The 15,373-nt window shown below is 37.4% G+C and overlaps 1 protein-coding gene across 4 annotated transcripts in view; it reads left to right on the top strand.

Annotated features, from left to right (window-relative positions):
• TMEM50A (transmembrane protein 50A) overlaps nucleotides 1-15,373 on the top strand; it is a 23,464-nt gene that overhangs the window by 3,116 nt on the left and 4,975 nt on the right. For 3 of the 4 annotated variants that reach the window (XM_007128560.4, XM_007128558.4, XM_007128559.3), the window contains exons 3-6: nucleotides 1,035-1,147; nucleotides 3,368-3,435; nucleotides 5,507-5,599; nucleotides 8,108-8,168. In XM_007128560.4, the coding sequence (XP_007128622.1) occupies nucleotides 1,035-1,147; nucleotides 3,368-3,435; nucleotides 5,507-5,599; nucleotides 8,108-8,168 (335 nt within the window). Of the gene's footprint in view, nucleotides 1-1,034; nucleotides 1,148-3,367; nucleotides 3,436-5,506; nucleotides 5,600-8,107; nucleotides 8,169-9,996; nucleotides 10,351-15,373 lie in introns of those variants that run through there. The other variant, XM_028487704.2, reaches the window with a different exon arrangement.

Below are 15,373 nucleotides of genomic sequence, written 5' to 3'. Positions count from 1 at the left end.
TTTTTTTTTTTTAGAAGATGTTGGGGGTAGGAGTTTATTAATTAATTAATTATTTATTTATTTTTGCTGTGTTGGGTCTTAGTTTCTGTGCAAGGGCTTTCTCCAGTTGTGGCAAGCGGGGGCCACTCTTCATCGCGGTGCGCGGGCCTCTCACTTTCGCGGCCTCTCCTGTTGCGGAGCACAGGCTCCAGACACGCAGGCTCAGCAGTTGTGGCTCACGGGCCTAGTTGCTCTGCGGCATGTGGGATCTTCCCATACCAGGGCTCGAACCCGTGTCCCCTGCATTGGCAGGCAGATTCTCAACCACTGCGCCACCAGGGAAGCCCTATTTTTGCAGTTTTAATGTTTTTCCATTATATGTTTGCCCTTGATAGTGTCCAGAACCAAATGCAATTAAGATAAATTATAATTTGGTATTTAAATTGAATTTAGCATAATCTCTGAAACCATCTGTAGACTGCACTATAATTCATCAAAAGGGAAAGCAGTACTGCATAGCCATTGTTTATTTCACAACACCAAGAGGCTAGCTAAAATTCTATCAACAATTATTATTCCCTATATTATTTTGAATACTTTTTTTTTCATTTTCAATAATATCTTCCTGGAGGCTTATAATATATCGGTAACAGGCCACTCCTCCTGTCAGCTGGAGTCTGAATCACTTTTTTCATTTCTCCTCCCATGAAATATTATGACTTCTAGTTCACAAAATTAGATTACAGACTTTAATATGACAACATAAAATAATGACTAAAGTAGACTTAGAAAAGAAGTGTTAATAAATAATAATTGCTGTGGGACTTTAGGGTATCTAATCTTTCATCAGACATTAAGCCATATACTAATTTTATGCAAGAAACTGCTGGAACATTTAAGAAAATTTTGGACTTTATTAGAAGGGATCTGTTCACTTAGATTCTTTGCTTGATTCCTTGCTTTCTTTGCTGGAAAGCAAGATTCCTTGCTTTCTTTTTATCCCGTAAGATATGAAATAACTGTAATTTCTCCTTTTTGTGGTTTGTTTGTTTTAGTTTTTTACAGGCTGGTGGATTATCATAGATGCAGCTGTCATTTATCCCCGCATGGAAGAGTTCAACCACTCCTACCATGCCTGTGGTGTTATAGCAACCATAGCCTTCCTAATGTAAGTGTCATTGTTAGTGACATGACTTACAGATTGTCACAAAAGAAAAATGTTTTACATACAGTTGAGTAGAGTTAGATTTTTTAAGTGTTACGAAATTAACATATGGGACATGGTTTAAAAGTCAAATCATAGAGAAGGACTGATGAAGAAAAGCAGCAGGCTTCTTTTCTATTCTTCCTTCCACCTCTCCTCTTCCACTTCTGTCTCCCAGCTTCTCTCAGCTATCCTTTTATTTCTAGGCTGCCAGTGTTTATAACTTTACTTTCACATCAGAAACCATATACTTTGTCTAAGAGTTTGTTTATTAATTCATCCAACAAATATTTATTAAGCTTTTTTATTCCCAGGCTCTGCTCTAGGTACAGTAAATACAGTATATAAAACAGGAAAATCCATGCCTTTATGGAATTTATACCTTAATGAGTGAGGCAGATTGTAACTAAAGAGAAATAAATTAAATATATAGCATGTAAGATAATGATAAGTGCTAGAGAGAAAAAGCAGAGGGGGGAGATATGAGATGTCAGCAGGGGGTGCAGAAATTTTAAATAGAGTCAAGGAAGGCCTTACTGGAAGGTGATTTTTAAGTACAGATTTGAAGAAGTGAAGGACCCGATCATGGAGATACGTAAGAGAGGATCATTCCAGACAGACGGAAGAGCAAGCACAAAGGCTGTATGGCAAGGGGACCAGCATGGCTGGAGTAAAGGGTCAAGGTCATAAAAGCCAGAGAAGACTGCGGAACTGTCCAGACTGAGGAGGCTAAAGAGACAGGAGAACAAAATGTCCCTAATGGTTCTGGACCGGATCCTTTTACTATTTAGAGCATTATTGGGACAACCGGGGAACTTGAATGAGGTCTGATGGTTAGCTAATGGGAATGGATCATTGTTAATTTCCCAGTCTTGATGGTTGTATTGTTCAGTAGAACTGTCTCATTTAAATGAAATACATACAGATTTCTGGGGTTATGGGTCATCATGTTGGCAAGTTTCAAATGTTTCAGGAAAACAAATTTATTTGAACTATACTTGGGACTTTTCTATAAGTTTGAGATATGTATAAAACCAGTAATACCAGAGAACAAAAAGAGGTTGTTCATTCGAGGATGTGCCTAGTGGTGAAGACTGACGAGGCAGGGTCATGGCTGTCCCACAGAGAGCTGTGAAGTGTATTCAGGTGGCTCAGCAAGGAAAAAGAAGAGCCAGTAGCCACTAGCCCAAGAACATCTGCATTGTTTAAAAATATGAAACTCGTTTTAAAATGTATTTGTTTTATGTACCAAATAACTTAAAAGAGATCACTGAAAATAATTAAGAGTATTTTGATCATTCTTCTTAAAAATTAGATTTGAATGAATAAATTGACTTATGTTGTTGTGAAAAAATTAGGGTTCATGTATTCAGCACCTACTATGTGCCAATCCCTGTGCTAGGCACTGAGACTAAAAGTGAGAAATAAGATAGACACAGCCCCTGTGTCTTTCTAGCAGTAGACGCTCACACATACACAGTTAAATGGAGATACACACACACACACACACACACACACACACACACACACACACACACACACACACAGTTTTCTAACTTCTTAACTTGATGTATTGTGAACAGTTTCCCATGATATTTTAAAATTTTCACAGGATACTTCTAAAGAAAGCAAGGCTATCTCAATTTAGTATTCTGTGAAAGTCAGCAAAAGACTCTTATGTCTGGAACGTGTAACGGGGATTGAAAAAACAAGATTTTACCACTTGCATCTCTTGTTGAGTATGTCTGATGTGTACAAATGGAAAACTAGATAGGACCAAGCTAAAGATCCTTCCCATCTTAGCAAGATATAATTTTGAGAATTTCACTCTCAAATTTTAACAAGTATCAGAATCACCTGAAGGATTTGTTAAAATTCAGATTGCTGGGGCCCATACCCAGAGTTTCTGCTTCAATAAACTTGGGGTGGAGCCGGGGAATTTTCTTTCTAAAGAATTCCCAGGTGATGCTGATTCTGCTGGTCTGGGGACTGTGGCCACTGCTTTACAGGATATCTGGTTGAGGGGACTTGCCCAAGGTGTATAAACCCATTACTCAAGACTTATGAAGACTTACCTTAAATTTGGAGAACTCTAGCTTATTGTACCTGATAATTTGATGTCATGGATAATTTCCTGTTAAGAGTCAGAGACCCTGATCTTTTGGTTTTATTGTATTCACACAGGATTAATGCAGTATCGAATGGACAAGTGCGAGGTGATAGTTACAGTGAAGGTTGCCTGGGTCAAACAGGTAAATAGGTGCAAACAACATCTTACTATATACCCTTAACATGAGAATTATACATGGAAGGGCCACTTGTCTGACTCCTTCAGATCAGAGAGAGGTTATAGGTTCCAAGGAGAGGTTATAGGTTCCAAGGCCTAAGGTAAAAGTCGCATTTGATCAAAGATTGCCGAATAGTATTTTTAAATATATGCACAGTTTTGAATATATAACCCTGTGCAATAATATGTGGATATAAATGTATACAGAGTATGGTAAAGAACAGTATATAATAAAGAATACATGTGCAAAATAGAGTTTCTGCTACTTGAGGCTGTACCGGGACTTCCCTGATGGTCCAGTGGTTAAGACTTTGCGCTCCCAATGCAGGGGGCCTGGGTTGGATCCCTGGTCAGGGAACTAGAGCCCACATGCCACAACTAAAGATCCCGCATGTTGCAACAAAGATCCCACACACAGCAATGAAGATTCCGCATGCCGCAACTAAGACCCAGTGCAGCCAAATTAATTAATTATTTTTTTTTTTTTTTAAAAGAAGCTATACCATATAAATTATTTTCTTCCCTTTTTTGCCAACCTTACTTGATTGAATTAGCATTTTGAAATGGCTTAGAGTCATAGTTTTTTGGTGTGCTTTAAAATACACAACATAAAATTTACCATCTTAACTATTCTTAAGTATACAGTTCAGTAGTAGGTGCATTCATTTTTGTTGTTCAGCTCTTTTAATCTTGCAAAACTGAATAGAATAATAAGAATTTTAGTGCTTAGATTCACCCAGGCCTGCCCTGCTCAACTAAGGAACTCATATCCCCTGAACCCCATGGCCATGTACCCAAGGTAGGCAGAATACAGGATACGTGTAGCACAGCTTCCTATAGGGTCCAGTTTAGTCAAAGATTTGAGGGGACAGATATTTATTGAGCAGTTTAAATGGTAAACTTAAAATATTACATCCATACAAAAATAAACCTGGATATAGGCAAATTTCAGGTGACTTTTTTTTTCTTTCCCTAATGAAACAGGAGAAACTGCAGTAGTCAGCTCTGGTCTATGCTTTCAGACTCTCCTTTGGTTCACTCTCTTTGTAGATCAACTTAAGTAGAAAAGATACAGAAATACTGACGTACCACAACCTTGTAAACTCTATAAACAAAGAGATGAACGTTAGCAGTTAGTATTGGTAATAATAAGCCAATAATAGCTCAAGCTAAGACTAGATAGAATATGGCAATCACATCCATAAGTAAAATTTGTTAGCACAGCTTTGGGGGTCCAGAGCTAGTTGTATTTGGTTTAGTATCTCATCTATGAGTAACAGCTTATTATTTCAGAACTATTTTATGTTTTGGGTATGAAATCAGAAATTTATGTGTAACATTCTATTTGCTGTGCTTTATTGAGCAGGGCAGTGTTTTTATTAAAATGTATTTGTGCTAATTAAACAAACTCATCTCAGAATTCATTTTAGGCCATCTAATGACTCCATTTATTTCATATCAAATCTTCATAAGTATTGTATAATGTGATTTATAAGTTGGTTGTCTTTCTCTGTTAACATAATTTTAATGCAGCTTAGTCCTAAGTGCCAGCCACACTAAATTTGAATTTGCTTTGCTGCCTGACTTGCCTGAAAGGGAAATACGGTAGTGTTTAGGTTCACATATCACTGAATATGAATTTTTTGTTAAGTATACCTATGTTATTGTTTGAAAGTTCTCTTGGAGGGCTTTAAACTTGAGCACAATTTCTAAAAATACTTGGAGAATGAGCTTCTAAATATGGTGAAACATATTTCGTGAGATTTATATAGGAAGGGAGAGTAAAGTTTTTCTCAGTGTCATAGTTGGGGAAGGTAAGCATAGGCACTTAGAATATACAGACCAACCAACCAACAAGAAAAGGGCCAACGTCCACACGGATAATACTTAGCACATTTTTCACTGTTCTTGCTTTAGACTTTAATGGCAACTACACAGTTTTTTCTCTTTGGGTTTTTGTCTTCTTTTTGAAAAGTTAATTGAACTGACTGCTGCCATTTGAGAAACAATTCTGGTAAAATATTATTTTCCTTAAGGTGCTCGCATTTGGCTGTTCATTGGTTTCATGTTGGCCTTTGGCTCTCTGATCGCATCTATGTGGATTCTTTTTGGAGGGTATGTTGCTAAAGGTAAGAGAAAACGCAGTTTTTATTTTACTTCAATGGAATACTGAAATTTTGTGTTAAAGTTGGGTTTTTTCTAGAATAAAGCTTTTTTCATACTAGCAAGGCATTTGTGCCTGGGAACTCTCCTCCCCCATCTGTATTTGTTTTGTTTGTTTGCGCTGTTTTTAGTGTGCCTTTCTTCTGTATTTTCTAATCTAGAGCCTGGAAGGAATGGGACACAGCTCTGTACCTTGTTTCTCTTCGGCTTCCCAAAACCTCAAAAGCAGAACACATATGTTGTCCAGCTATTTGGCAAGTTTTGACTTGCTGAATAATATCCAGGCAAAGCTCTAACATCCTAGAATTGAAATTTGTTGAGCTAAGCCTCCGTGATAATATGATAGCATCTTTTAGACAGAAAAGCAAATTAACACTTAAGCTGTATCTGCAATATAAGGCCAGTTTAAGGCAAGCTAGGAAAAGACCTGCTTTTGGGTCCCTGGCTGAAATTTTGCCTTGAGAGACCCCAGAAAAACATGAAATCCATTTAATGTTCTGGGTAAAATTGATCATGCTTATCATAGTAAAAATATAATATTAATGATTTGCCAAACTAGACCAGCAGAGATCTAAGCTAGCTCATATTTTAACATTTTATTTCTTTGAATAAAATGTAATTCTTGGATTGAAATCATTGGTTTCCTGATTTTTTATTAAAATTGTTTTAATCTTACAGATAGGAATGATAGACAATTTTAAATATTTATATTTTTTCTTTATATAATTTATTATAAAACCATGTTACTAAAAATGTAGAAAAGAAAAAGAAAAACTATAATAATCTTTCTACTCTTAAATATTTTGGTATATTTTCTTTGGTATCTTGCGTTTTTTAAGTAGTTATAATCATAGTATAAATATAATTTTGAACCTAGCCTTTTGCATTTAATATGATAGCATAAGTAGTTTTCTTGCTGCTATAAAATCTATCACCATCATATTTTAGAAACAAAAATGTTACTTTTTTATCATGTGAAGTGCATAATTCTTGTTCATTGTAGAAAACTGAGAATATAAAAGAGCTCAAAGAGGAAAATAAAATTACTGATAATTCTTCTTTCCTAGATACAACTATTAATACAGAGCCCCTTTTTGTAGGAATGTGTTCATCTCATAGACTTTTAAGTTATTTTCCTAAAGGCTTCTGAAGCCAGGTTATGCTTTGAGAATTATTAGCAGCAGATCTGGAATTTTATAAAGTTGCCTTTATATAGGAACTTTATGAGTCATTCTAGTGTTAATAGTTATTAATGTGGAATATTTAATGTGGCCTTGTAGTAGAGAAGGCCTATACAAACCAATGGCTATGGTAATCAGATTAATTTAAAACTATTATGAGAAAAAGTTGCTATTCATCTATTCATCATGCCTCAGTTTGTCAATTAGTCAGTGATGATTAACAGTTCCAATAGTAGAAATTCATGAGAATTTCAACTTCAGTCGAGGATAAAATGGGGACAAAATGGTCCTCTGGCAGTCTTGCCCATCTTAGTTAGGGGCTGCTTTCTCCATCCAGGTGTTTAAGCCCAAAACCTGGGTGGTTAAGGCCTGTCAAGGATGACACCTCTTTCTCTCACATCCCACACACCCCAGTCCATCAGCAAATCATGTTGATTCTGGCTATTTAAAAAAGTGGTCTTGCATCTTACCACTTTTTACCTTCTCCATGGCTCCCACCCTGGTTCAATCCATTGTAGTCCCTGGCCTGATTTCCTAAAATAGCTGCCTCACTGGTTTCTGTTTCTCCCCTTCCCCCCTTTAGTCTACTGTCAGCACAGCAACCAGAAGGATCCTATTGAAATGTGTCAGCTCAGGTCACTTTTCTGCTCAAAACCCTCCAATGGCTTTTCCTCTCACCCAGAGTGAAAATCAAAGTCCTCACCATTACTGCGAGGCTCTAGAGGATCTGCACCTCCCAGCCTGCCCCTTGTACTTCTCTGATCTGTCTCCTGCTTTTCTCTCTTTGGCCCACGTGACCATTCCTCTAATGTACCAGCCCACTCCCACCCCAGGGCTCTTGCACTTGTTGTTCTGCTGCTTCTGCATGGCTCCTGCCCCCACTTCCTTCTTCGTGTCCTTATGCCAGTGTCACCTTCTCATGTGGTTTTTCTGGCCACCTGCATAAAATATCATCACTCACTACATTTCCTGTACCTTTCCTGCTTTTTCTCCTTATTTATTCTTGGTATTCTCTAGCTCCGTGAAGTCAAACGCTTTGCCTGTTTTATGTACTGCAGTATCCTCAGCACATTGAACAGTGCTGGCACATAATATGTACTCAGTATTTGTTAAATAAATGAAGGAGGCTACCAGCGCTACACTCTGTCATATGTATTATGTCATTTAATGCCCACACCAACCATAGTTACCAGAAAAATCAATTATGTTAGTCAGGAAAACTGATATTCACCAGTTTATCAGAAACAATGTGTTGAGATCATAAACCTCTAAATATTACAATTACTTTTACAGAAAAGGCCATAGTATACCCTGGAATTGCTGTATTTTTCCAAAATGCCTTCATCTTTTTTGGGTAAGTTTGTTTTGCATTCTTCATCCTATCTTTTTTTAAAATAATGGTTTATTTTATGTCATTTACTATATTTAGTTGCTTAATTTCCCCCTGTCTAATGCCCCTTCCCCATGTTAATGTCATAAAATATGAAGAATGAGACTGAGAAAGATATTTTTACTACATGGGTTGGCTTGCTGCCCACCTTGGGAACATACATCGATTTTTTAAATTGCCACCACCTCCCCTTTAATGAAGAACTGTGATTTGTGTAGATTTAGTTACATAACACTGGCACTGTTCATTTAAAATCTGTATCTCTAACAGTTGCTTTTAATGAAAGCCTGCTTAAAATCATTTCTTCTTAAAATTTTGTTTCTGAATGCATTTTATGGTTCTTACTATCCTTGGTGTCACTAGAATTTGTGACATTTGAGGGGTAGAGGAAAAGCCTTGACATTTTTTTATCCTTCTGATGCAATGACAAATTAAAAGATTGCTAAGAGCTTAATACTTTTTTTTTTTAATCAATCAGTATGCACTTTATTTCAAGCCAAAGTTTTACATTAAGACCAACAATCTGACTGAATGTGGGCAAACTGCTGATTCACATGTGAGAAATTACATGGTTTCTATTTAGGTTCTGAAAAAGTAGCTTGACAAAAGACTTTATTTAACCTGAAACCCGCCTGAAGGCGTTTTTAAGTGTATCCTAAGGGTGTTGACAGAGAAAATATACAGTGTTATGGACATATACACAACTCAGGACCACAGTATGGTGAACAGTTAATGTTCATCTCTTCTCTAAAGGTAGTGAAAAATATTAAGTCATCAAATAAATGCTTAGAATTAGCAAGGAACAGTTAAAAATGACCAGGATCCAAACAGGTTATTTATATCATATTTATATATAAAGAAGTGACAACACTAAAAAACACATTGAAAACCAGTGTTTTAAACTCTGAATGTGGGATTTAAAAATATTTCATTAACTTGAGACTGCAATAATATTTTTAACCAAATAGCATCTGACTGGCAATTCTGATATAATTTACAGCTGTAATATTCCTAAAAGGAATATCTACATACTATGGCCTATCAAATATAATCTGCATTTTGCATATCAATACAAAAATTCATCCATTTGTACACTTTATTTTTATATATTTTAAAAATTAGATTTCATTGCTAAGTGAATTTAGAATTCAAACTAAATTTGGAAACAATATAATGAATGCTCTTCTTAACTTTCTCCCCATTCTTTTTTTTTTTTAAACACTGGAAGCAAATGATTATGAAAATGAGACCGCAACTTAAGGCATTTTAAAAAGAAAAATAATTAGGTGCCATTTGGCAATTTATTCTAAAAGCATATTTTGTCCCACTTTTTTCACTAACGAGACTAAAACACCAACCTATTTTCATAAATATAACTACAGTAATCACAACACAAAAAAGGGCTGTCAGCATTGCTTAGATATTTAAAACAAGGGTAAGACTTTCCCCACTCATCTAAAAGAAAAATACTTTTAATTACCAGTTTATAAACATCAGATTCACTGGCCATGTTAAAAGGCCCAGCAGAATTTAAATTCAGCAACACTTGAGAATGAACATATATATACATGCATAATATGTGTGTGTGTGTATATATATATATATATATATATTCATTCTATATATATATATATATATATATAGACAGTAAATGTATTCAGTAGATATTTCCCCAGAAAATTAATTCATACTTAATTGCCAGTTTTAATAAACACTGTTCACAGATCATCCATTTGTCTCATATGAAGTTAGGCAATATCAAATGTTCTGTTATGGTCTCCATCTTCTTCAGAATCATCCTCTGAAGTTTCGAGATCTTCCATATGTGCCTGAAGAGTTCTGGCAAGGTTAATAAATCGGACACGTGTGCTTGGTTCATTCGTATTTCCCATCATATCAGAAAAGCTTTGTTCGCACAAGTGCAGTAACACAACTAGGTAGAGACCAGAGCTGATAAACTCATACTCAGCCAAGGTAAAGTAGGCAAAATATACTAACTTGTTCATTTGCATGAGCTCTATGTAGTTCATGAATATCAAAATCCTCCAGGTTAAGCTGCAACTTCTCTTTACAGAGTTCACAGGTGGTTACAGCCTCTAGCGAAGAACCAGAGTTAATTTTGGCCTGCTTAATACTTTTATCACTAATCTTTTCTAATGTTCATTCTTTCCTGGACACTTAGGGCCTGCCCATTCCCCTATCCCTGGCCTCCCACTCAACCCCTCCCCCCGCAAACAACAACAACAACAAAAACTTCTCTTTATCCTGTGCATCAGGAGTTCTTAACTTCCGTTCCATGGGTAGGCTTCTGAAGATTGGGAACCACCAGGTATTTCTGTATGCAAGACATTGTTTTTTTCTGCTTGTTTCTGGGAAGAGAGTCTGTGGCTTTCATCAGATTTTCAAAGATGTCCTTGATCCAAAAAAGGTTTTAAGAAAACCTTTATATTTTGTATCTTCTTTATATGCTGTATATTCTAGGACAGTCTATTCTAGGACTTTTCCTTCCCTGTCCCTTCCCACCTACCTCCTAAAAGGAAATAGATGCCCCATATCTACTTGAACCACTCATGAAATGCTAACAGTTGCCCTTTAATAATAGTCAGCAGTTGGTGTTCACACTTTTTCCATTCTACCACAAAGCATTTTTTCAATTTTATAAAATCAGTTTAGAAATAAGAAAAATGTGAACTTACATGTGGCAAGATACACAGCCTTTTTGGGTCATACCTTGCATCTTGAAACTAGTGGAGAAAACCCAAAGAGTTTTTAAAAAAATGTTAGGCCATTGATTTTTGTGCAGAAAATAATAATGACCAAAGTTTATTGAGCACTTTTTATGTGCAAGGCCTCATCTTAGTGTTACATGTGTGCTCTCAGTTAATCCCCAACACAACTCGGAAGGTGGCTCCATTATTATCACCATTTTATATGTGAGAAACAGGCACAGAGCTCATGTTTGAGATCATGTGGCTAAAATTCAGGCTATCTGACTTCAAAGTTCAGTCTCCAGCTACTATGAGGGTGAAATTTGAGATTTGGAATGAATTTAATTGACATTTTCTCCTTTTGCTGAATCTTCAACTTTTTTTTTTTAAAGAATGTAACACTGTACTTGAAAAATACAAAGTGAACAAACCTCACTCCCCAGATTATGCAAATTTGGTAAATATGGGTAAGTTTGTTATTTTATAGGGTAATGTAGCATGTGTTTATGAGAGGGACAGTGTTGATATTTATGACTTCTTTTCCTTTCAAGCTGCATTGCTGAGGCTTGGGCATCTTTAAAGAAGGACCAGGCACCCTGAGCTCACTACTCCAGTATCTCCACAGGGTTAGAGGTGCTCGGGGGAATTCAGTGCACCACAACTTTAGCCAAAGGAAGGCAGTGTAACAGGGTCAGAGGCAGGGGTTAGAAAAGCTTCAGGATGGAGTGGTGGGGAGGGGATTTACGAGAACCAGCCAAGGAAGGGCAAACAGCAGCCTTCTTTATTTTAATCATTATTTTCTCTGGCAGAGGTAGAGGATAAAGTAAGTTCCACCTTGAGATGCTGTTTTTGGCAGAGAAGTTACTCTGTCACAGCATGGAGGAACCAGAGGGTTGAGAGAAGATTTGTGGGAAACTTTTATCTTTTCCAATGAGGGAAGAAACACATTAAGTTCATATGGTAGTTATCACATTTCACAAAACCTTGGAAACCGATCAGTGACTTGTCATTGTCTCAAATTAGTTATAATAAATTATTTTTCTATGCCACGAGTTTGGTTAATTTCTCATTTATTACTATTCTATCTATTAAGTCTAAAAACTAATTTGGTTTTGTGAAAATACTGTAAGCAAATGGAAATTAAATTCAACTAATAGACACTATTGTTAGAATAGTTGTTGTAGCAGATTGCCTACCATTTTGATTTATAACAGAACAATTCTCAGCAACAGCTTAGAAATTACTGTTTCAGAAACAGATGTCAGTACCAAAGGTGACCATCTGACAATGTAGGAGGGACTGGCTCTTGCCCAAGAAACTATTGAGATTATAGTTTACATCTGGTGACTAGTGTGCTGAAGTTACCACATCTCTTTTAAGCTCTCTGGAGAGTAGGGGCCCTAATACCCAACTTTGGTTTTTCTTTTTTTGCAGCAGTAGGTTTGATATTACCTGGAAGAGCAGAGATCAAATCACTTTTTGGAGGTTTATGAAATCCTTTATAAAGAGAAATTAATATACTTCCAAGAGAGGGTATAGATGACTTCCTGGTTGTTCTTTTTTTTTTTTTTTTTCCTGGTTGCATTTTTGTTTTCATCAAAAAACACTAAGGTGTTTACCTTTATAAAGGCCTGTGAAACCTGTTTTTTTTATTTTTTGGCCGTGCTGCTAGGCTTGCGGGATCTTAGTTCCCCCACCAGGGATCGAACCTGGGCCCCCTGCAGTGGTAGCGCAGAGTCTTAACCACTAGAGTGCCAGGGAATTCCCTATGAAACCTGTTTTAAATCAACCATTTTGATTGAGGGTTTAACCTTGAGTATGGACTGGAGATTGGAAAACAGATATGAAAACCAGCAGATGCCATTGAAGTGTCCACTCCTCTCTTCATTTCTCCCTTGCATTTACTCCCCACATCCAAGCCCTGATGATGAGTCTCCTTCTGAATTGTCTTAAAACTGTTCTCTTTTTGTCTATTTCCATTGTTATGTTTGGTCGCCCTCATCCCTTCCTGAGCACTTCACATCCTTGACTGATACCTCTCTTGGATCCAGTTTTCCTGTGTCAGGTTTCCTTCTAAAACAAAGCTCTAAGCCTGTCATTTCCCATCTTAAAATTTTTCAAAACTCGGAGCTGTCTACAGAAGAGGTCACCACGAGTGACCATCCAGCCAAATTCTGCCCACAATTCTGTTTTATTTAGCCTATACAGTATTTTTTGTTTTATTGAGCTGACATTTAAAAATCAAGAGATTTCATCAAAAATTGGAATTTGGGGCCTTTCTTGAAAAACTAGAGGATCTAACAACCCTGGGCCCTGCTCAGCAACAATCCGCTGGAGCTAAAGTTTTTTCTTTTAATGGGGGATGCATCTCTGCATAGTCCCATCTCATGCATTGCCTGGGCCCGAGTACCAGCTGCCCCTTTAGTAGATCACAGGCTGGTGCCTGCCCCCTTGAATCAACTAAGGCACCAAAGGCCCCTGTGGGCAATTTGCCACCCTGGTCAATTGGCTTACCAAATCCGGCCACTGCCGTTCCTCATCCGCCTTGATTCTTAAACTATACTCTGGCCATATTGAACTCTCCCCTGCTTTACTACACCACAGATATTTATATTGAGATATATATATGTGTGTGTATACATATTCTTAGGCATATAATTCCACTCTGCCCTCTTAAACTGAAGCCATGAAGACAGCTATAGATACTTCCCAAACTAAAACCTAGAGTGTAAACTCTGTGAGGGCATTTCCTGACACATCCATCTCCTGGGCTTGTCCTGAGGCCCCATGGTCTTTTATTCCTCTTTGCCTTTTGATCTACTTTTCCTTTTCCTCTCCCTGAAACATCTTCCTTCATCATCCCACTAGCTCCTGTTCCTCCCAACCTCCCATTCAAACTCCTGCTTATACTTCAAAACTCATCTAATATTACCTCCTCTGTAAATCCTTTTCTAACACATTCAGGCAAAATAAATTCCCATATGTTCTCTGCTCCCTTAACATATGATATATATGTGTCTCCCCACCCCCACCCGCTATACTACCACATTGTGTCATCAAGAACATGAGCAACTTGAAGGCAGGGACTGTATCTTTACTTTTATACCCCTAGCTTCTAGCACCTAGCACCTCGACTTAAAAAAGGCTTGTTGGCCAGGGGAAAATGGCAGCAGCCGTTAGGCTGACAGGGTCTTGGTGCTCCGGCCGGGTGTCAGGCCTTTGCCTCTGAGGTGGGAGAGCCGAGTTCAGGACATTGGTCCACCAGAGACCTCCCAGCTCCACATAATATCAAATGACAAGAGCTCTCCCAGAGATCTCCATCACAATGCTAAGACGCAACTCCACTCAATGATCAGCAAGCTACAGTGCTGGACACCCGATGGCAAACAACTAGCAAGACAAGAACACTACCCCACCCATTAGCAGAGAGGCTGCCTAAAATCATAATAAGGTCACAGACATCCCAAAACACACCACCGGACGTGGTCCTGCCCACCAGAAAGACACGATCCAGCCTCATCCACCCTGCGAAAAGGAGACCACAAACACAGTAAGTTAAGCAAAATGAGAAGAGAGGAAAACACACAGCAGATGAAGGAGCAAGGGAAAAACCCACCAGACCAAACAAATGAAGAGGAAATAGGCAGTTTTCCTGAAAAAAAATTAAGAGTAATGATAGGGAAGGTGATCCAAAACCTTGGAAATAGAATAGAGAAAATTGAAGAAAGATTTAACAAGGAGCTAGAAGAACTAAAGAGCAAACAAACAGTGATGAACAACACAAGAAATGAAATTAAAAATTCTCTAGAAGGAATCAATAGAATAACTGAGGCAGAAGAACGGATAAGTGACCTGGAAGATAAAATAGTGGAAATAACTACCACAGAGCAGAATAAAGAAAAAAGAATGAAAGGAATTGAAGACAGTCTCAGAGACCTCTGAGGCAACATTAAACACACCAACATTCAAATTATGGAGGTCCCAGAAGAAGAAGAAAAAAAGAAAGGGACTGAGAAAATATTTGAAGAGATTACAGTTGAAAACTTCCCTAATATGGGAAACGAAATAGTTAATCAAGTCCAGGAAGCACAGAGAGTCCCATACAGGATAAATCCAAGGAGAAACATGCCGACACCTATTAACCAAATATCAAAAATTAAATACAAAGAAAAATTACTAAAAGCAGCAAGGGAAAAACAACAAATAACATACAAGGGAATCCCCATAAGGTTAACAGCTGATCTTTCAGCAGAAACTCCACAAACCAGAAGGGAGTGGCAGGACATATTTAAAGTGGTGAAAGGGAAAAAACTACAACCAAGATTACTCTACCCAGCAAGGATCTCATTCAGATTTGACGGAGAAATTAAAACCTTTACAGACAAGCAAAAGCTAAGAGAATTCAGCACCACCAAACCAGCTTTACAACAAATGCTAAAGGAACTTCTCTAGGCAGGAAAC

This window comes from Physeter macrocephalus, chromosome 3 (assembly GCF_002837175.3).
Source record: "Physeter macrocephalus isolate SW-GA chromosome 3, ASM283717v5, whole genome shotgun sequence".
In the NCBI taxonomy this organism is placed as follows: domain Eukaryota; kingdom Metazoa; phylum Chordata; class Mammalia; order Artiodactyla; family Physeteridae; genus Physeter; species Physeter macrocephalus.
This window is presented reverse-complemented; position numbering and strand designations above follow the sequence as displayed.